The sequence below is a fragment of the Corvus moneduloides genome, chromosome 1 (genome assembly GCF_009650955.1).
Source record: "Corvus moneduloides isolate bCorMon1 chromosome 1, bCorMon1.pri, whole genome shotgun sequence".
Taxonomy (NCBI): Eukaryota; Metazoa; Chordata; class Aves; order Passeriformes; family Corvidae; genus Corvus; species Corvus moneduloides.
Window position 1 is genome coordinate 121916226 of NC_045476.1, and position 15417 is coordinate 121931642.

Below are 15417 nucleotides of genomic sequence, written 5' to 3' on the forward strand. Positions count from 1 at the left end.
TTCCCTGTGCTGAAAGTGTGGCATGGCCACCCTGGTTGGACTGAGCTTCCTTCATGCAGCCTTGTCTTCTACCACTGCCAGTGATGTCTCATTTAAAGGTAAAATGTGATTGATTAAATCTTCTGAATAAGAAGGAAAATATTGGTAGAAGATGACAATTTAGGGCCTGACAACCTCTCTTCACTCAGCCAGCATGGTTCCCTTTTGCATCCATGAGCCTGACACAGATGCCCACCTAGACTGAAGCACCACCAAGCCATCTGCTTGTCCCTGGTTCAGAAACTCAGGCACCTCTTATGTTTGCTTCTCCCACATAGCTAAGTTCACATTTTCAATCATACAGCTTAAAAGAGAGAGACGTTTTATTATATATATGGGAAGTAAATACACTTCTCATATGTTCATACTAAGACGCTTTGGTTATATCTTTCTGCCCCTTTTTAGTAAATAGTTTAATCTCCTGTGATAGTTTTAAGCCCTGAATTTGACAGTGCAGCTTATCCTGGATAATAACTTAGTAACCACAACATCTTATGCCATCTGTATAATATCAAATACATTTTTATACCAGCATTAATAAACCTTAGTTAGAAAAATCCAAGATATTAACTATATCAGTGCCAAGCACACACTCCAGGATCTGACAATATAACTCTGCCATGATCGCCCCAGTGTTTTTTGGCTTCATAGTTGATATGTAACTATAGCAATGAAACAGAGCTACAGTAATCAAGTTTAATGACCAATGTAAAGTAAAATGCTAAACATTGTAGTTGCTGACATTTTTCATAATAAAAAAACTTGGGTTAAGTCTGCACAACCAACATTCACATAAAATTCCAGACCTCTGTGACAGATGGCTTAGGAAAGGAAGCCATGTGACTGAGCTGCGGTAGTTTTATAGTGCAAAACCCATAAATAGTGCAGATTCTCTGTCACTGACAAAATATCAACTACTCAGAAGGCAACAGCAACCACAAAAAGGACCAAAAACAATCAAGGTCCCCTTCTCAATGCAACTTGACATAGAATAATATCAGAAAATCATTTTCTCTGAGAAAGAGATACCAGTAGCCTCCACAAGGAGCTCTGAATAATAAGCAGAAAATTAACCAACACAAATATTTAAAGCTTTCTCAACACTTGCCTGAAATCATGTAGAAGTTGGGTTGTCCAACACGTACCTAATTCTGATCAGGGAAGGCTGGGTTGTGTGTTTGTGAAGTAGCGTGCAGATGGGGTTTAAGTGAGCTCACAGATGCACACAACAATTAAATAAAGTCATGGGGAAAAATATCCCCCTTTACTCATTGCAGGATGGATCCCACGTTTACAGCATGGCTTTTTATTCAGAATGGTATAAAAGAGGTATTGCTTTGGTGCCTTTCTAGCAAACTCCAAATGGCAGAGCGAAAAGAGGGAAGTCACAGTTATTGCTCCAGTTTGCATTCCTACTCTGATTCCACCCTCCTCTCAATATGTCTCCTTTGCTTGCTTTACCGCATTTATTTTTACATTAATTATAAAATGGAACTAAAAAGACAAAAATGGCAAATGGGGAAAAAATGCTAGAGTAGTGCTCTGACATGCTGACAGAAAATGGCACTTACTACGCTTAGCTCAGGCTTGTAAAGGCTGTGTTCTCCTCATTGAAGGCAAGATCTTATTACTGTTGACTCTAGTGCATGTGTGAACAGGCCTATATTTATCCATTTATCATGACATATTTAAAATATAGCTACCAAAACAATGTAAACTGTTCAGATTATTCCTTAAAACTGTAAACAAACAAAGATGCAAATGTATCTTTTTATTTCTTAACTTATATTTGGTTTAAGCTGTGTAAATCTTTGCAGCCTGATTTTGATCTTACTCACATTTACATTTACACTGGTGTAAACCAGGACAATATCCACTGAAGCAATGAAGAAAAATCAATGAGCGTGAGAGGATACACACAGCAATTAAATTCAAGTTGCTTCTTACCTACTACCTCATCAGTGACAGTCTAATCCCCCCCTCCATGTTTTACAAGCAGCTGGAAAAGGATTCCAGAATAAAAAATGAAAGAAAAGTGATAGGATCACATTTTCTTTATGCCAGTAGCTATTCAGTGAAAAGACAAGGTACAAATAGTACTTTATTACCAAAAATGAAGACTAATATAAATACATAAACAAAAAAAAGCCTGTCTGTATAGTCTCCAACTGTGTTGTGCCATAAAGTCAATCTTTTCAACCTCCTTTATCTTATGACATAAATATTCGGGAATATTTTCTAGTACTTAATTAGGTCTTGTCCTTAGAATTGAATTACAACAGCTAGGACAATAAAGGATGTTAGCTTTTTGCGCCAAATTTCTCCTGCATTTTTTCATATGCTTTTGGTCCATCTGATCCCTCACAATATTTAATACTCTCCAGTGTGTCTCCAGTAATGATTACAAGTTAAGCTTTATCCCAGCTGGATCAGAAAGAGTAAATTATTGTGTCTGCATGGATCTTATTTCAAACCTGTGAGATCAGGGAGATTGTGTCATGACATATAAGGGAGTTCATGTATTCTTTGGTTGGCATTAGCCATGGAACTTAATGCTAAGCAAGTCCAAAGAAACAACATGATCAATGATTTTGCATTCCCCCTAGCAGTTCAGTCTGGTTTGGAAAGCTCAAAAGAGCTCTGAAGTTCTGGTATTGGGAGTAAACTCGTATCTTGCCGTGTGTACGAATAATATTCTTAAAGCAAGTCCATCCAAAAGAGTACAATCTTTTCTATTCCCGGCCAACAAAAACACAGGCACCTCATCCTCCATTCTTCACACTTGGATTTAAGCAATTGAGTACTTCTGCAGAAAATTAAAATATTAATTTGGATCAAAATGAGAAAACTTGTAACAGCCCAACATCATCTGAAACAAAAATGGAGTCACAATTTAAGCCCAGAGCTGTTCATAAATTAAAAAAAGCTAGCCAAGAAGGTACTCAGAGAGCAATATGCACAGCAGTATTACAGGATGGAACCTAGTGATACGCTTGGATGATTTTTCATCCTGTATTTAGGCTTTAAGGTATTTGTAGTAAAGTACTGCCTGACAAATATGTTGAGTGCTAACTACATTTTTTAAATACTAGATGTAATTTTCACCATCATCAATATCCAAGAACGGAGAGATGACATCGTTTTGTTCAAAACCAGAATGTGAACTTTAAACATTTTTATCAAGTGTGATTTTTTTTGTTTGGTTTTTTGTTTTCTTTCAAGGCATAGTGTGCATATGCCATTTTGCCTAACAGGTGGGAAAAACACCAAAACATTCAACAAAATGTTTGGCAAGCAGTAGTGATGAGGATACAGATAAACTATTGCTTGCAGCTACCTCACTGAGACATGTGTGGTAAGGGCTGTAAACAGGGGAGATCCCTGGAAGTTATGATGATGTGGATTCTTACACAGACAGAAACTGCAGGCTAAGCCTCCTAGGGGAACCCTTCTGGTGACTTCAATGGGAGCTGAATGGAGCTGCATAAACTGTAAATCAAATTCAAACAGGAGACTGGCTTGGGGTACTGACTGCATGAGAATTGGCTGGTTGGGATTATATTCAAGGGAAGATTTTACTGCAGTCCCAGGCTGAATGGCTCAGATGGTACAACATTAATGTGGTATTAATTATTTTTGAAAACTATATCATCAAGGTATGTGATGATCTTAGTATTTTGTATGCAACTGATAGATAATTCATAGAGAAGGTTTAAGATTCATTTGACTGCTCATTTCAAATAAATGTATTCTTTTAATGGCTTAACTTTTAAATTAACATTTTTAAACTTGGGATTTTTGTCAGATCTTGTGCAGTAGGTCTCTTTGGAAGTTTTCCTTACCAGTGGTACTGTTAATGTGTAATATGACTTCTCTATCCTTGCTACACTTGTCTTTCTCTTTTGTTGTCTCGGACTCTCCCTTTTGAACTGATATGCAGAGAATGAGAGATACATATTTGAATGTCCATTAAATTATTGAAATTTGGAACTATTTTATAAAATACATTTACTTTTTCATTTAAGTGTTATCTGTATATACAGGGAAGTGGTGAATATTCAGGGTAAACCATCCAACTCTTCCTAAGAGAGGGAAAACGCTTTGGGGGGCAAGAAATAAAATTTAAAAGGCAGAAAGAAAAAAAAAATGCTTGGGAACACAGTTGTGCTAAAAAGCATTTTGTTGTTTTCCCCACTTGTTTAAGCAAGGCGACATATGCATGTCTTGAGCAAATACAAGAAAATGACACTTACTTGAAATGTTTGAACTTTAAAGTTCTGCCTTTAAAACTTGGAAGCACAATATTTTTACATCTCTGACAAGCGTACTACTGGCAAAGTATTTCCAGCAAGCCTAGGAAGTCCTCTGCAGTCTCACATATCCTTACTCTATCACCACACAGTCTCCCATCTGTAAAGAACCAAGGCTTGAATTGCCGGGAGGCTACCTGATGCTCAGGGAAGAGCAAACACCTTTACCTGACAGGAGTTTTGATCTGCTAAAGTATGGACCAGGCTAATTAGGTTTTCTTAGAAAAAGGAACAAAAGGATGTGTCAAGGGGCAGGGCTGAGATGCTTGATAATGTGGGGCTCTGAATACAGCCACTCCACACAGGTATTTTCAAACCTGTTGAATGTGTGTGCTGCTGAGTAGAAAAAGGAAATCATTAACTCTGTAGTAATCTATTGCATTATTTGAGTTCAAATACAGATAAAGCCTCACGAGGGCAGTTTTTATAATCTAAAACTTTGTAAGATATTCTAGCAATTAAGCATTTACATTTGTTACCACGACCAGCCACAGAACAAATCAGAAAAACTGATAAATAGTTAGTAGTCTCTTTTAAATTAGCCTTATTTTATTGTTTCATATTTTAAAATTAGAAAGAATTTAAGAGAGTCTGGCAACTTAATTCCACAATTTTTTTGGTTTGAATCCTGTATGATCAAAGTAATAAATATCCAAAACCAAATAAAAATATGTTTTGTGTACTTTTGGACACCAAATCTGTTTGGGGCTTACTTGTCTGTGTTCTGGCCAGAAGCTAATTCTGATTCTTCTGTCAGATGTTTTGTATCAGTATGCCCTCCAGAAAGTCTGGCAGAAGTGGAGGCAGGCAGATAGCAAGGTAGGCAGGTGATTTTCTTTTAGGCTGGATTCCTGGCTGTGAAAAAGGAGTAAGCTATGTGCCCCAAGTGCCCCTCTGTACCATTACTATTCAGTTCACTTCCATTCAATCCTTCCCCATGATTTGGCAACTGTGAAGCAGGTACACAGGAGAAAATCTTTGGGTTATGTCTGGTCCCTTTACTGCTCTTCTCTGGCAACAAAGGTCTATTGCTGAGGTCAGCCAAAGGCTGCTGCTGCAATTTAATCCAATCATTGGCATCAGTTTCCATTTCCCTACTAGAAGAAGTCTTTGTTCAAGACTGATGGAAGGAGGTTTTTTGCAGCAGATATCAAGGATTGATCTGTCATTAGGAAAGGTTCTATGAGCAATCTTTGGAACAGATAATGTCTGAGTTACAGGGAATGCATGTGGACATACTCTAAAATGTTTACCCTGTGGCATTTCCCAACATTGATTTTAATGTCCAAAACTTCCCACAGGAGTAGAAATCAAAAGCAGCAAAGTAGGGGATACCACTCTGCAAAGGCACAAGGCTCAGAATATCTAACAAGGTGTTATGCTGGTGGCAAAATTAATGGTTCCACTCAAAAAATAATAGCTAACCTCCTAGCAATGGTGAATGAACACTCAACCAAAATGTAGATCAACAGCTGTGGAAGCCACCTCTAGCCATACTGAGCCTTGTGAGGTTCAGATAAGGGAGAGATAAGGTAGAGTGACACTGACTTGCAGAAAAAATAGTCATCTGTCTTTTGGAGCAAACATCACGAGTCAGAGTCCCACAGCAGAAGCACACCTGCTATGCTGTGTTTTGACAAACACACCTCTTTTCTCTCCCCAGTGATTTCTCCTCAGGTACTTGTAATGACTCCCTCTCATCTACAAAGAGCTTTCAAAAGTTTCATTGCAGTGGAACGTGTGTGACTTTAATGCAAATAATAAACAGTGCTCCCACACCATTGTCATCAGAAGAAAATCTTGTCTATTTTCATCAGAATTATAATACTATGTAATGGCACAGAAAATAAGGCTCATAGCTCACACAGCACCATTTGTAAATCATAAAGATCTGTGAGGAAACGCAGAGCAGAAACCAAAACACGAAAGCCACACAAACATCTACAAAATTAGGCAGCTTTCCATTATGACAGACTTGCCCAAATTATCTATCTGCAAACGCAGTGGGCCTGATTCTCTACTCTTGCCAGCAGAAAGGGGAATTTTACCAAAGTCAGTTGTTATTCCCCCCTCTCCACCTTGCCAAACTGTTAGGAGCTCCAAACCCAACAGACTCCATAGGTAGTTCTGTTCCATTGCTAGCAAAATATCACCTTGATTAATCACACTATTTTTATTTTTTTTTTAATCAGTCTCCAAAATGATCCCTAATGACAGGTTTCAGAGAGGGAAAAATTCCCTCTTAAAACAGATCTTACTCATTATCCACCACAGATTGTTGTTGGATTTCAAATAACCTTTATCTTTTTTCCTCCCAGAAAACTCCCCCCTTGTAATTAGAGCTCAATTATGAAAAGAATTAACAACATAATTCCTACTATTTATTTAGTTTTATCAGAACTGGTCACTACATTACTGTTTCCTTTCTCTGCCTCTCTTCAAAAGAGCATGCAAACAGAAGCCTTCTTTTGGGGGATTTAATGCAGTCACTAACATGAAAGACAGTTTATTCGCACAGTTCAGTAGCTAGCACACCCTCCAGGTTCTTGGACTACCCTACCTTGGCAGACAGACTCTGTGGTTTGTTGGAGAGGATCTCTGCTGCTTCCCTGCAGCGGGTGGAAAGGTTCAGGATAGCAGCAGCTGCTGCTATGTGGGTGTCTTCACTACATTGACCGTAGCTATAAGAGTTGGCATGGCAAGGGCTCTGTGTGTGGGCGCTAGCACTAGGCAGTCGATTAGAAAATTTCACTGGATTTGAAAAATGCTTTGCTGTTGAAGAGAGATTTGATTAGCAATTGCATGTATGAAATTTTTCCCATTAAATAGTTTTGCTTCTCAGACTACAATTTCATACATAAAAAATATTCAAAGATTACATTTAAAACAATCCATTTCCTATTGCCAGTAAGGGCTTACAGTAAAAATGGCTTCAGAAACACAATAATTTAATTTTTCCTTGAGAAATACACATCTGTCAACAAACCTTCTGAGATTTTTACTCATCTTTTACTTATCCTTAACCCAGGCATTGAAAGCAATGATGTCCAAGGAAAGACTGAACACGCATTGATGTGTTACCTATCGTGGTTTGACCACTCCAGTGGGCAAATGCAATCGTAAATGTATTCTTATAAAGGCTTCCTCTTGGGGAGCTCTGTTGTGCAAAAAACCAACAGTGACTTGTCCAGTCTTAGCTAAAACAGCACTGCTTACCCTACTTAGATAAATAAGTCTGTTATTTAAATAGCTTTGCTTATGTGACTAAGGAGCACAAAACCAGGCTCTTGAATGAAACAGAGCAAACAGATAGAGACATTACCTGTAAGGAACATTCAGTACTGATTTTGTGGAAATATTTAGAAATTTAAGTCTATCCTTTAGTCAATTAAAAAAAAAAATGGCAATGAACATTCATATGATCTTGGTTTACAGTCTTTTTTTGGCTATATTTGGAATAATACACAGATTTATTAGGCACAGTAAGGTCAGTTGAGAATGAAATACAAACAGGTGAACAGAAAAGCACTTTCACAGACAAAAGCGGTGTCTGTGGTTCTTTGTTTTCTTCTTCATCAGCAGCATTTATTCTAAAACTGTTAGAGAGAACTCTGTTCTCTCTTCTGGATTTTGGAGCTTGAGATGGGATAAAGTGTTGCAGGGAGAACACAACACCATGATTTCAGCTCTAAGGAAGCAATAATCACTTATTTTGTCTGCAGCCCTCACAGTGTCCTACAAAGATAAACTAAGCAAAATCCAATTTCCCAGCCTACACCCAGATACATCAAGAACATTTCTGTGTACGGCCATCTGCTCGCTCCCTAAAGATCTGAGCCCCAAGGCTCTGGATCCCTTTGGATGTAGGGCTTTGGCTGAGTGCTTTTTAATGCTAAGAGCTACACAAGGCATAGGAGGACTCATCTTCCTGAAACTTGGGATGCTCTAAAAGAAATGCTTGTTTATGTGCTTTGACTAGAGCTGAATGCTACATTCCATTTCTCTAAACACTGGAAGCATCTGAGTAGAGCGATACATGAAAGCCTCATGATTCAGTCCTCCCTTTCTCTAGTGAAAATTAAAAGGGATTTATCTACCCTGCTGTAATACTGTAGCACAAACAAGACAGTCTACATTTTATCAGTTTCTACAATGAAATTTAAATTGTGTTTAAAGACCAGAAAGTGCATTTTTCATTGCCTATCCTAAAAGATAAAAAAACAACCAACAAACCAACAAAAAAACCCCAGGCTATAAAGGGTGTATATATTTTGCTAACAAAACAAGTTTGCAAGCGCAGAATCCACAGAGGGCTAATGATGGGCTTTTGGCTGGCTATATATTTACATAGGACTCTGAACCCATCACTACATCATCAGCTTCTTATTGCCAACTTTTGTACACCTGAATAGTTAAATCACTCACCAGCTCTTTTACTTTCACCTTCCATTAAAATAATAGCTGCACATTGCAATCTTTGCAAGAGCAACAGGCTGTAAACTTCAGCTCTGATATACTTCATACATAAATTGCATATATGTGTATTTGCATTTGTATAAAAACATTTCAATCATTTTTTCCTTGAAATGAACCTGTGAAATAGACATACATCTGTGCAAAGAGACAGCTAATAGGGAATATTCAATTTTAGAAACAAAATTGGAAAATCTGCCACCCAAGAAGGCGGCAATGCATATATTTGCTTTCATTTAAGCAAGCCTATTTTCTAGGTCAGATAAATATCTACTTTTCATTTGCAATTTTAAATAGAGTATTTTATATATATACACAAAAGACAGATACCTACAAACATATATGTGTGTTTTTGTGTACTCAGATGCATACACAAATAAATATAAAAACATACAAATTTTATAAATATATAAAATATATATAATATTTTATAATATTAGAGGTATATTAGACTATAATTAACTTCTGTGTGAATTTATTCGTTAACAAAATTTTTTGCTTTTCTGTTCACCTTACTATGAATGTTTTTCTTTGTTGGGGTAAGTGGGACAAAATTTGTTTTCCTATTTTGTTGTCCTTGACTAATCTTTTTGTCATTAACAAAACAAAAGCTAACTTAAGAATCTTTTATCACATTGTTCTGGAGCTATTTTCTTCTGAACCCAATTTCGGTGCAATGAAACATTTCTTTTCCATTTCCCTCATGACAACAGAATTACTTGTTTCTTTAAACTAAAGAATATTCTATAATGGTCGATACAATAGCAGACATTTCCCATGCAGATTCTGAAGAGCATCTGCAATAAACCATCACTGTCCTCACTGTGGTATCTCATTTGTACAGAGTAGTACCTCAGCAAATCTGTAAATGATGCAAGCAGAGGAATCTTGATAACAATTCAATGCATTGGTTATGTCTGCACCATAAATATGATTTAGTACAGAAACGTGAGGTACCAAAACAAATTCAGTCCAGGCCTGGACTTAATGTAGCTGAGGCACATGCTCATCTAGGACAAATAATACCTGTATAGATTCACCTAAATAGTACCTGAAGTACCTTTGAAACCTAACTTGGGTTTCTTTGTACTACAATTCATTACATCTTGTGCAAGCACATTTCATGGAACTCCTCATCTATTCCATAAAGACATCACAATTTTATAAAGGAAGAAGGTAACAGGTAAAACATAAAGCATTCCTTTTTACTCCTCTTTTCCACTGATGACTGCTTTCAAAGGAAGCATCAAAAAAGTAAACTTTGTAGTAATGATATTTAGATTCTATATTTTGCAAATTAGTGATCCTATTTAACATTCTAGACACAAGTGATTAAAGATGGTTTCTACAGACCTTTCTAGAATTGTAGAAGTTTGAAAGCAGAACAAGCAAAAAGGAAAAAAAAGTCATCAACTTTTTGCCCCTTTATCAATAGAAAATTGGATTTTGAGCTTACATTCAAGAAACTGAGGTGTTTTTCGACCTTGTGACACAGGTGCTGTTGTGCGTTTGCCAAAGACTTGCGCATCAAAACTGGCATAATCAAATGGAACTTTCCCAAACTTCTCCTGTTCTTTCACCAGGGTGCCTCTGGAGGAGGTGACTGGCTGTGAAGTTCTGTAACTGTACTGAGATACCTCAGGCTGCTTTGATAAATTTGTCCTGCAGAGGGGAGGAAAAGAATGAAGGAGAAAGACAATAATGTCTTTAAATAACCTTGTCTTGAAAAATAGGATATGGTTGAATCTCATAATCTAAAAATGTGCTATTATCACATGAAACTTACTGGTGGGTGTATACAAGAAATAAACATGGTGGCTGACTAGTAGTCAAAAAGTACTTTGACTACTTCACAAACTAAAAGATGAGGACATTAAAAAATGTAGCATTCTTTAGCTGTAGTTTGGGCTTTTTACAAGGAAGTTACTGACTTACTGCTAGATTACCACTGTAGCATGGTGCTTCCTTTCATTCTAAAAAATTGTCTGGATTTTTTTCTAGCTTTTAGTTTTTTGGATCAGTATTGTTCTCACTTTACTGTGAATGAGTATGATATAAATATAATATAAGATGATCTGAAATAATTGCTTGTGCTATTTGGGAGGAACAAATGATGTATGGTGTGTTATTCCATTTAGTTAATGTTCAGTAACTACTTGTCTTTAGTAATTTCCTAAGGACTTTTCATATGTAGAGTTAAGGCACGTGCAGTTGGCAGACACATGGACATAATATTCTGTAATGGCTCTGAAGGAACCATTAGAGCTGATCATGTCAATAATCCACAAATTAAAGTGTCCCCAAATAGACCTGAATATAATAGGTTGCAATGGTCGTGGTGCCAATGATGTGCAAATTATGCATGTCTGTAGGGTCCATATAACTCAAACAAAATACAATTGCAATAAAAAGTGTTTCTTTTTTTTGATGTCATATAAAAAATAAATTAAAGTAATTAAACCAATAAACTAAGTATTAAGAAACTCTATGAATTGTTCTGATCAGGTTACTTGTGTGGAAGTAAGATTTAGTAGGATATATTTGACTGCTTATCCAAAGATACATCTTTTGTCTTTAATGTCAGCCACATGCACAGGAACCAACAGAAAGATTATTGTTTATTTTGAGAGTCAGATGTCTTTGCAGAGGTTCATCTTGGAAAACTGGGTTACCACTGAAACCTAAATCTGAAGCGGGTGTAAGATCTGGGGACCAATCCACAGAGTTTGTGCATCATTACTTTGGAGAGACTGGTTTGTGAGGACTCCTACCTGTGAGTCTGATCATGGCACTGCCCAGCTTTTGGAGACTCGAGCTGGTTCTTTTCCTGGGACATTGCCAACTTTTCAGCTGCAGCAATTGGACAACCAGAAAGGCTGTAGAAAAGCAAAAGTGAAGAACAGAAAAAAACATTGAAATTAATTCTTGAATAAAGGAGATGTGTGCTGTTTTTCTGTGGAAACCAGTGGCTTTGAACTTCTCTGATGGTCTGCACATCTATGGGAACTGCTGCCATTTTAGCCCAGATTCATGTGTTTTTCAATCCTTAATGCAAAACTGTGAAATCTGCATGTATTTTAGGTGATATATCTGGAAACTGAGTCATGTAGGAGTTTTCCACAGTTTAGCTTTGATGTTTTGTGTCTGGCAAGTCACTAGTAAATTTTTTGACAAATGTCATTTACTTTATCAGCCAAACCATGCATATAAGCCTCCTGCTGATTTAAAGGGAAGTGAATTTGGGTCAAAACCCCCAGAGATATATGAGGGACTGTTACCAAAGAACACATTCTGTCATTTCAAGTTGTGCTAGCTTATATTTTCCTGTTTGTTTCATTAGATTAGAACATGTTTTCTTATCCTATTCATGGATTGCTCATGATACAGCCAATGTGCCTCAAAGATGACTGGGGATTTAAAACAGGAAACACAAAGAAAAAATATCTGCTTGTGCCATATATATTCTTGTAGACAAGACTGTCATATGTCTGATAAAGACTTACTATCTTTATTATTAAAACACAGTATGATAAACCTTAATTTTGGTGCACTCATGCGATAACAAATCAAGCAATAAACAAAAAATCCCAAAATCTCACAAATATTCAGATCAACGAAGAAAGTCGTTTTTGAAATTCTTATGCCCCAAGTTTGTTTGTAAGATTGACATTATCTTTCCCAAGAAGCTTTATGATGGAATATACTGCTTCCAGCAGAAAGCAGTACTGACAAGAGCTGTGCTGACAGCAATGCCTTGCTGGAGACAGAGTGTGTTGACTCTCTGCCTCACCTGCAGTCCAGCTATGATTCCCCAGCTGCCTGTCTGGAAGGCTTTTCTCAATTATACTTTCTCCCTGCAGGCATCGAGTTAAACAGACAGGAGTGTTCCAGGCAGGAAGATGGCATTCCTGAGGGTAGTAAGTGGAGCTTTTAAACAGATTTTAAAATAGTCCACTTAAAATTATCTGTTTTGCTAAAAGGGAATGTGCCTTGATTGGAAGTTCCTGTCAAGGACTAACATGTAGTGGTGCAGTAAGAATGGGTTTTGGTTTCCACTGGGTTTTCCAGTGGTAGCAATAATAATGCATTTTTTCATTCCTTCCCCTTGTACATGATGATTTTACAATATGAGGACCATGATGAAATTGTAGCTTTAAATCTCATCTATGAAAATACTAGTGGAATTTGCCATCCTCAATCCAGCAGCCATTTTTTATATAACAGAATTAAACACAATTATTTGGTTATAAATAATACAGGCTGCCCTTGCAGTTCATAGACACTCTTCAGTGTAGTACATAGCATCTAATTCCAAGATGTGCCTATCAATTTACTCCCGAGTACTTGTAAGGTTTTAAGTGGACAGGAATTTTTCTGGTCTACCTTCGGTGTGTGTTGCGATTGCTGTTGACATGTCCTCTTCCAGTGCATCCAGGGGTGGGGCACTTTAAAACATTTTCATGCATGGCAAGAACTAAACAGAAATTAAAAAAAAGTTGGTAATAAGTGTATCAATTAAAAACACACATCTTAAAAAAAATAAACCTTTGAATTCCGATTCTTAATTCTTTCTCATTTTTATCACAGAAGAAGAGGTCAACACAGTGACCATGGTGCCTCCAGCATAAACCAGCTTATTTCTATATTACTGTGATGTGGCTTCTCACATGTACAGAATTGTTTCCAGGGATTTAAGAGAACATAAGTGGAAGTCAACAAAGATGTTAAATCATGAAGCCCTTTATACATCACTAACACTGGAAAAGGTAGTTGATAGAGGAGCCCTGGGCCACACAGTCCATGTTCTGTGGAGCTGCAGTCCTTGTCGGTCCCAGGGAAGGAAAGCTCTCAAGTACAGGAAGGCTGTTTATACATTTTGTCAGATGTTTTGAGTATGTCCCTTTGAACTGTTACACCTTCTGGTCATTTGAGCTGTGCTGAAACTCCCTTGGGCCAATCGGTCATGGTTCCAAGCAGCAGCTTACACTCTTGGTAGTGATTACCACCTCTTGCCTGTACATTTCCTATGCCCTTGGATGTGGATCACCTTTGCTAAGACTGACAGGTATGTCCATGTTAAACAGTATACATCTTTGGGGCACAGTGTTTCACAAAAGCTGACTGTTCAGTCCACGGGTTTGTTCTGCAAGGAACCAAACTCTCTGGTTTTTTTTTTTCCCCATCAGGACAGAGCACATCTAATTGGAAGTGTGATAATTAACAAGGACTTGTTAATTTTAACTTTTTAGGAAGTTAATGTTGCTAAGGCCTTCCAAATGCAGCCTGCTTAATTCAGCAGATGTTTCCATAAATATAGTTTAGTACCAGATTTAAAAAAAGGGATAGCTACAGTTAGGAAGAGGATTTTGGTAAAGTGCAAATATCCTTTTAATTTGTTGTTATGCATACCACCACAAAGAACAATCTGACTAACTAGGTTGTTTAAGGGGATAGTTTCACATTAAGTTTTGGCTTATTATACAGCAGTTCATTGCATCATGTTGCAGGATTACATACACAAAATGCCAAAGTAATCAGAGCAGCACAGTTAGAAATAAGCAGGGAAATTCAGGCTAGACTGGTCTTAAAAGGGTTAGTGTGATACTGTCGCAAGAGAGGGACCTGCTGTGGACCAGCACTGGGATGTACTGATGGAAATAACCTTTTTGAGCTCAGCAGCAAGGGGGACACTGGAAACGTCTCGGCATAAGCATGCCCAGGCCTCTCAGCTGTTGGCAATCAATACCAGCAGCCTCCATGTGCGATTGCGGCAAATGAGGCCACGGCTCCAAAACAAGCAGCTGATGTCTGTGCCTCAGCAAAGGTGTGAGCAAGCAACGTCTTGAAGATTCATGGGACTACAGCATGCAGGTCTGCTGGCAGTGTGGGGACAGGTTGTCTGATCTTGTTCTTCCCAGGCTACCTGAGGAGCCTGCTGCTGTTTGTAATGATGCTGCTGAGGAGCACTTGAGCTGCACAAGTGTGGGAAGTAGGACTGTGACTATGAGCTGGAGGGCAAAGAAGGTGTGATGGCTTCTTTCCCAGTCTCATTCTGCAATCTCACACAGAAAAAAGGGGATTCTTCTCCAGCATAAGCACACACTACCCACAATACTGAGACAGATCCAGTTGTTATTCTGGACAGCAGAGTGATGATACTCACTTTCTAGTGGCACTCTAACTTTATGTGGACAGCCTGAGAGACTGCGGTGGTGAGGGTACAGCCCAGTCACATGCCCTGTGCCATCACATCCTGGGATGGGGCATTTGGTTTCTCTCTTTTCAGGCCTGGGTGAATCTGCAGAGAAATCAGATAAGGATTTTGTTTGGGTTTAGCCCCTGTCTGCACTCAGCTGAGTGATCTTAGCAGCCTGATATTCTCTATTTTATACTTCAGATTTAATTCCTGTGCAAAGTTTTAACAGAGATGTATGCAACTGAAACATTGCTTCAGGTTTTCACACTGTGTCCTTTAAACAATGATCCCCCCCCTCCCAATATGCCATTTATGTGCTAAACTATATCGCTTTAGGATTGCAGTGTTATTTGTTCCATTCAGACCCTCAAACAGGACAGAAGCCACAATCCAATAAGC

The 15417-nt window shown here is 37.9% G+C and overlaps 1 protein-coding gene across 6 annotated transcripts in view; it reads right to left on the bottom strand.

The window, feature by feature from the left end:
• The window catches only part of ST18 (ST18 C2H2C-type zinc finger transcription factor), a 169028-nt gene that overhangs the window by 27894 nt on the left and 125717 nt on the right, over window positions 1-15417 (bottom strand). For all 6 annotated transcript variants that reach the window (XM_032125093.1, XM_032125109.1, XM_032125117.1 and 3 more), the window contains 5 exons: window positions 14986-15120; window positions 13206-13296; window positions 11594-11698; window positions 10279-10484; window positions 6910-7121 (listed from right to left, as the gene is read on the bottom strand). In XM_032125093.1, coding sequence (XP_031980984.1) covers window positions 6910-7121; window positions 10279-10484; window positions 11594-11698; window positions 13206-13296; window positions 14986-15120 — 749 coding nt within the window. The remainder of the gene's footprint in view (window positions 1-6909; window positions 7122-10278; window positions 10485-11593; window positions 11699-13205; window positions 13297-14985; window positions 15121-15417) is intronic.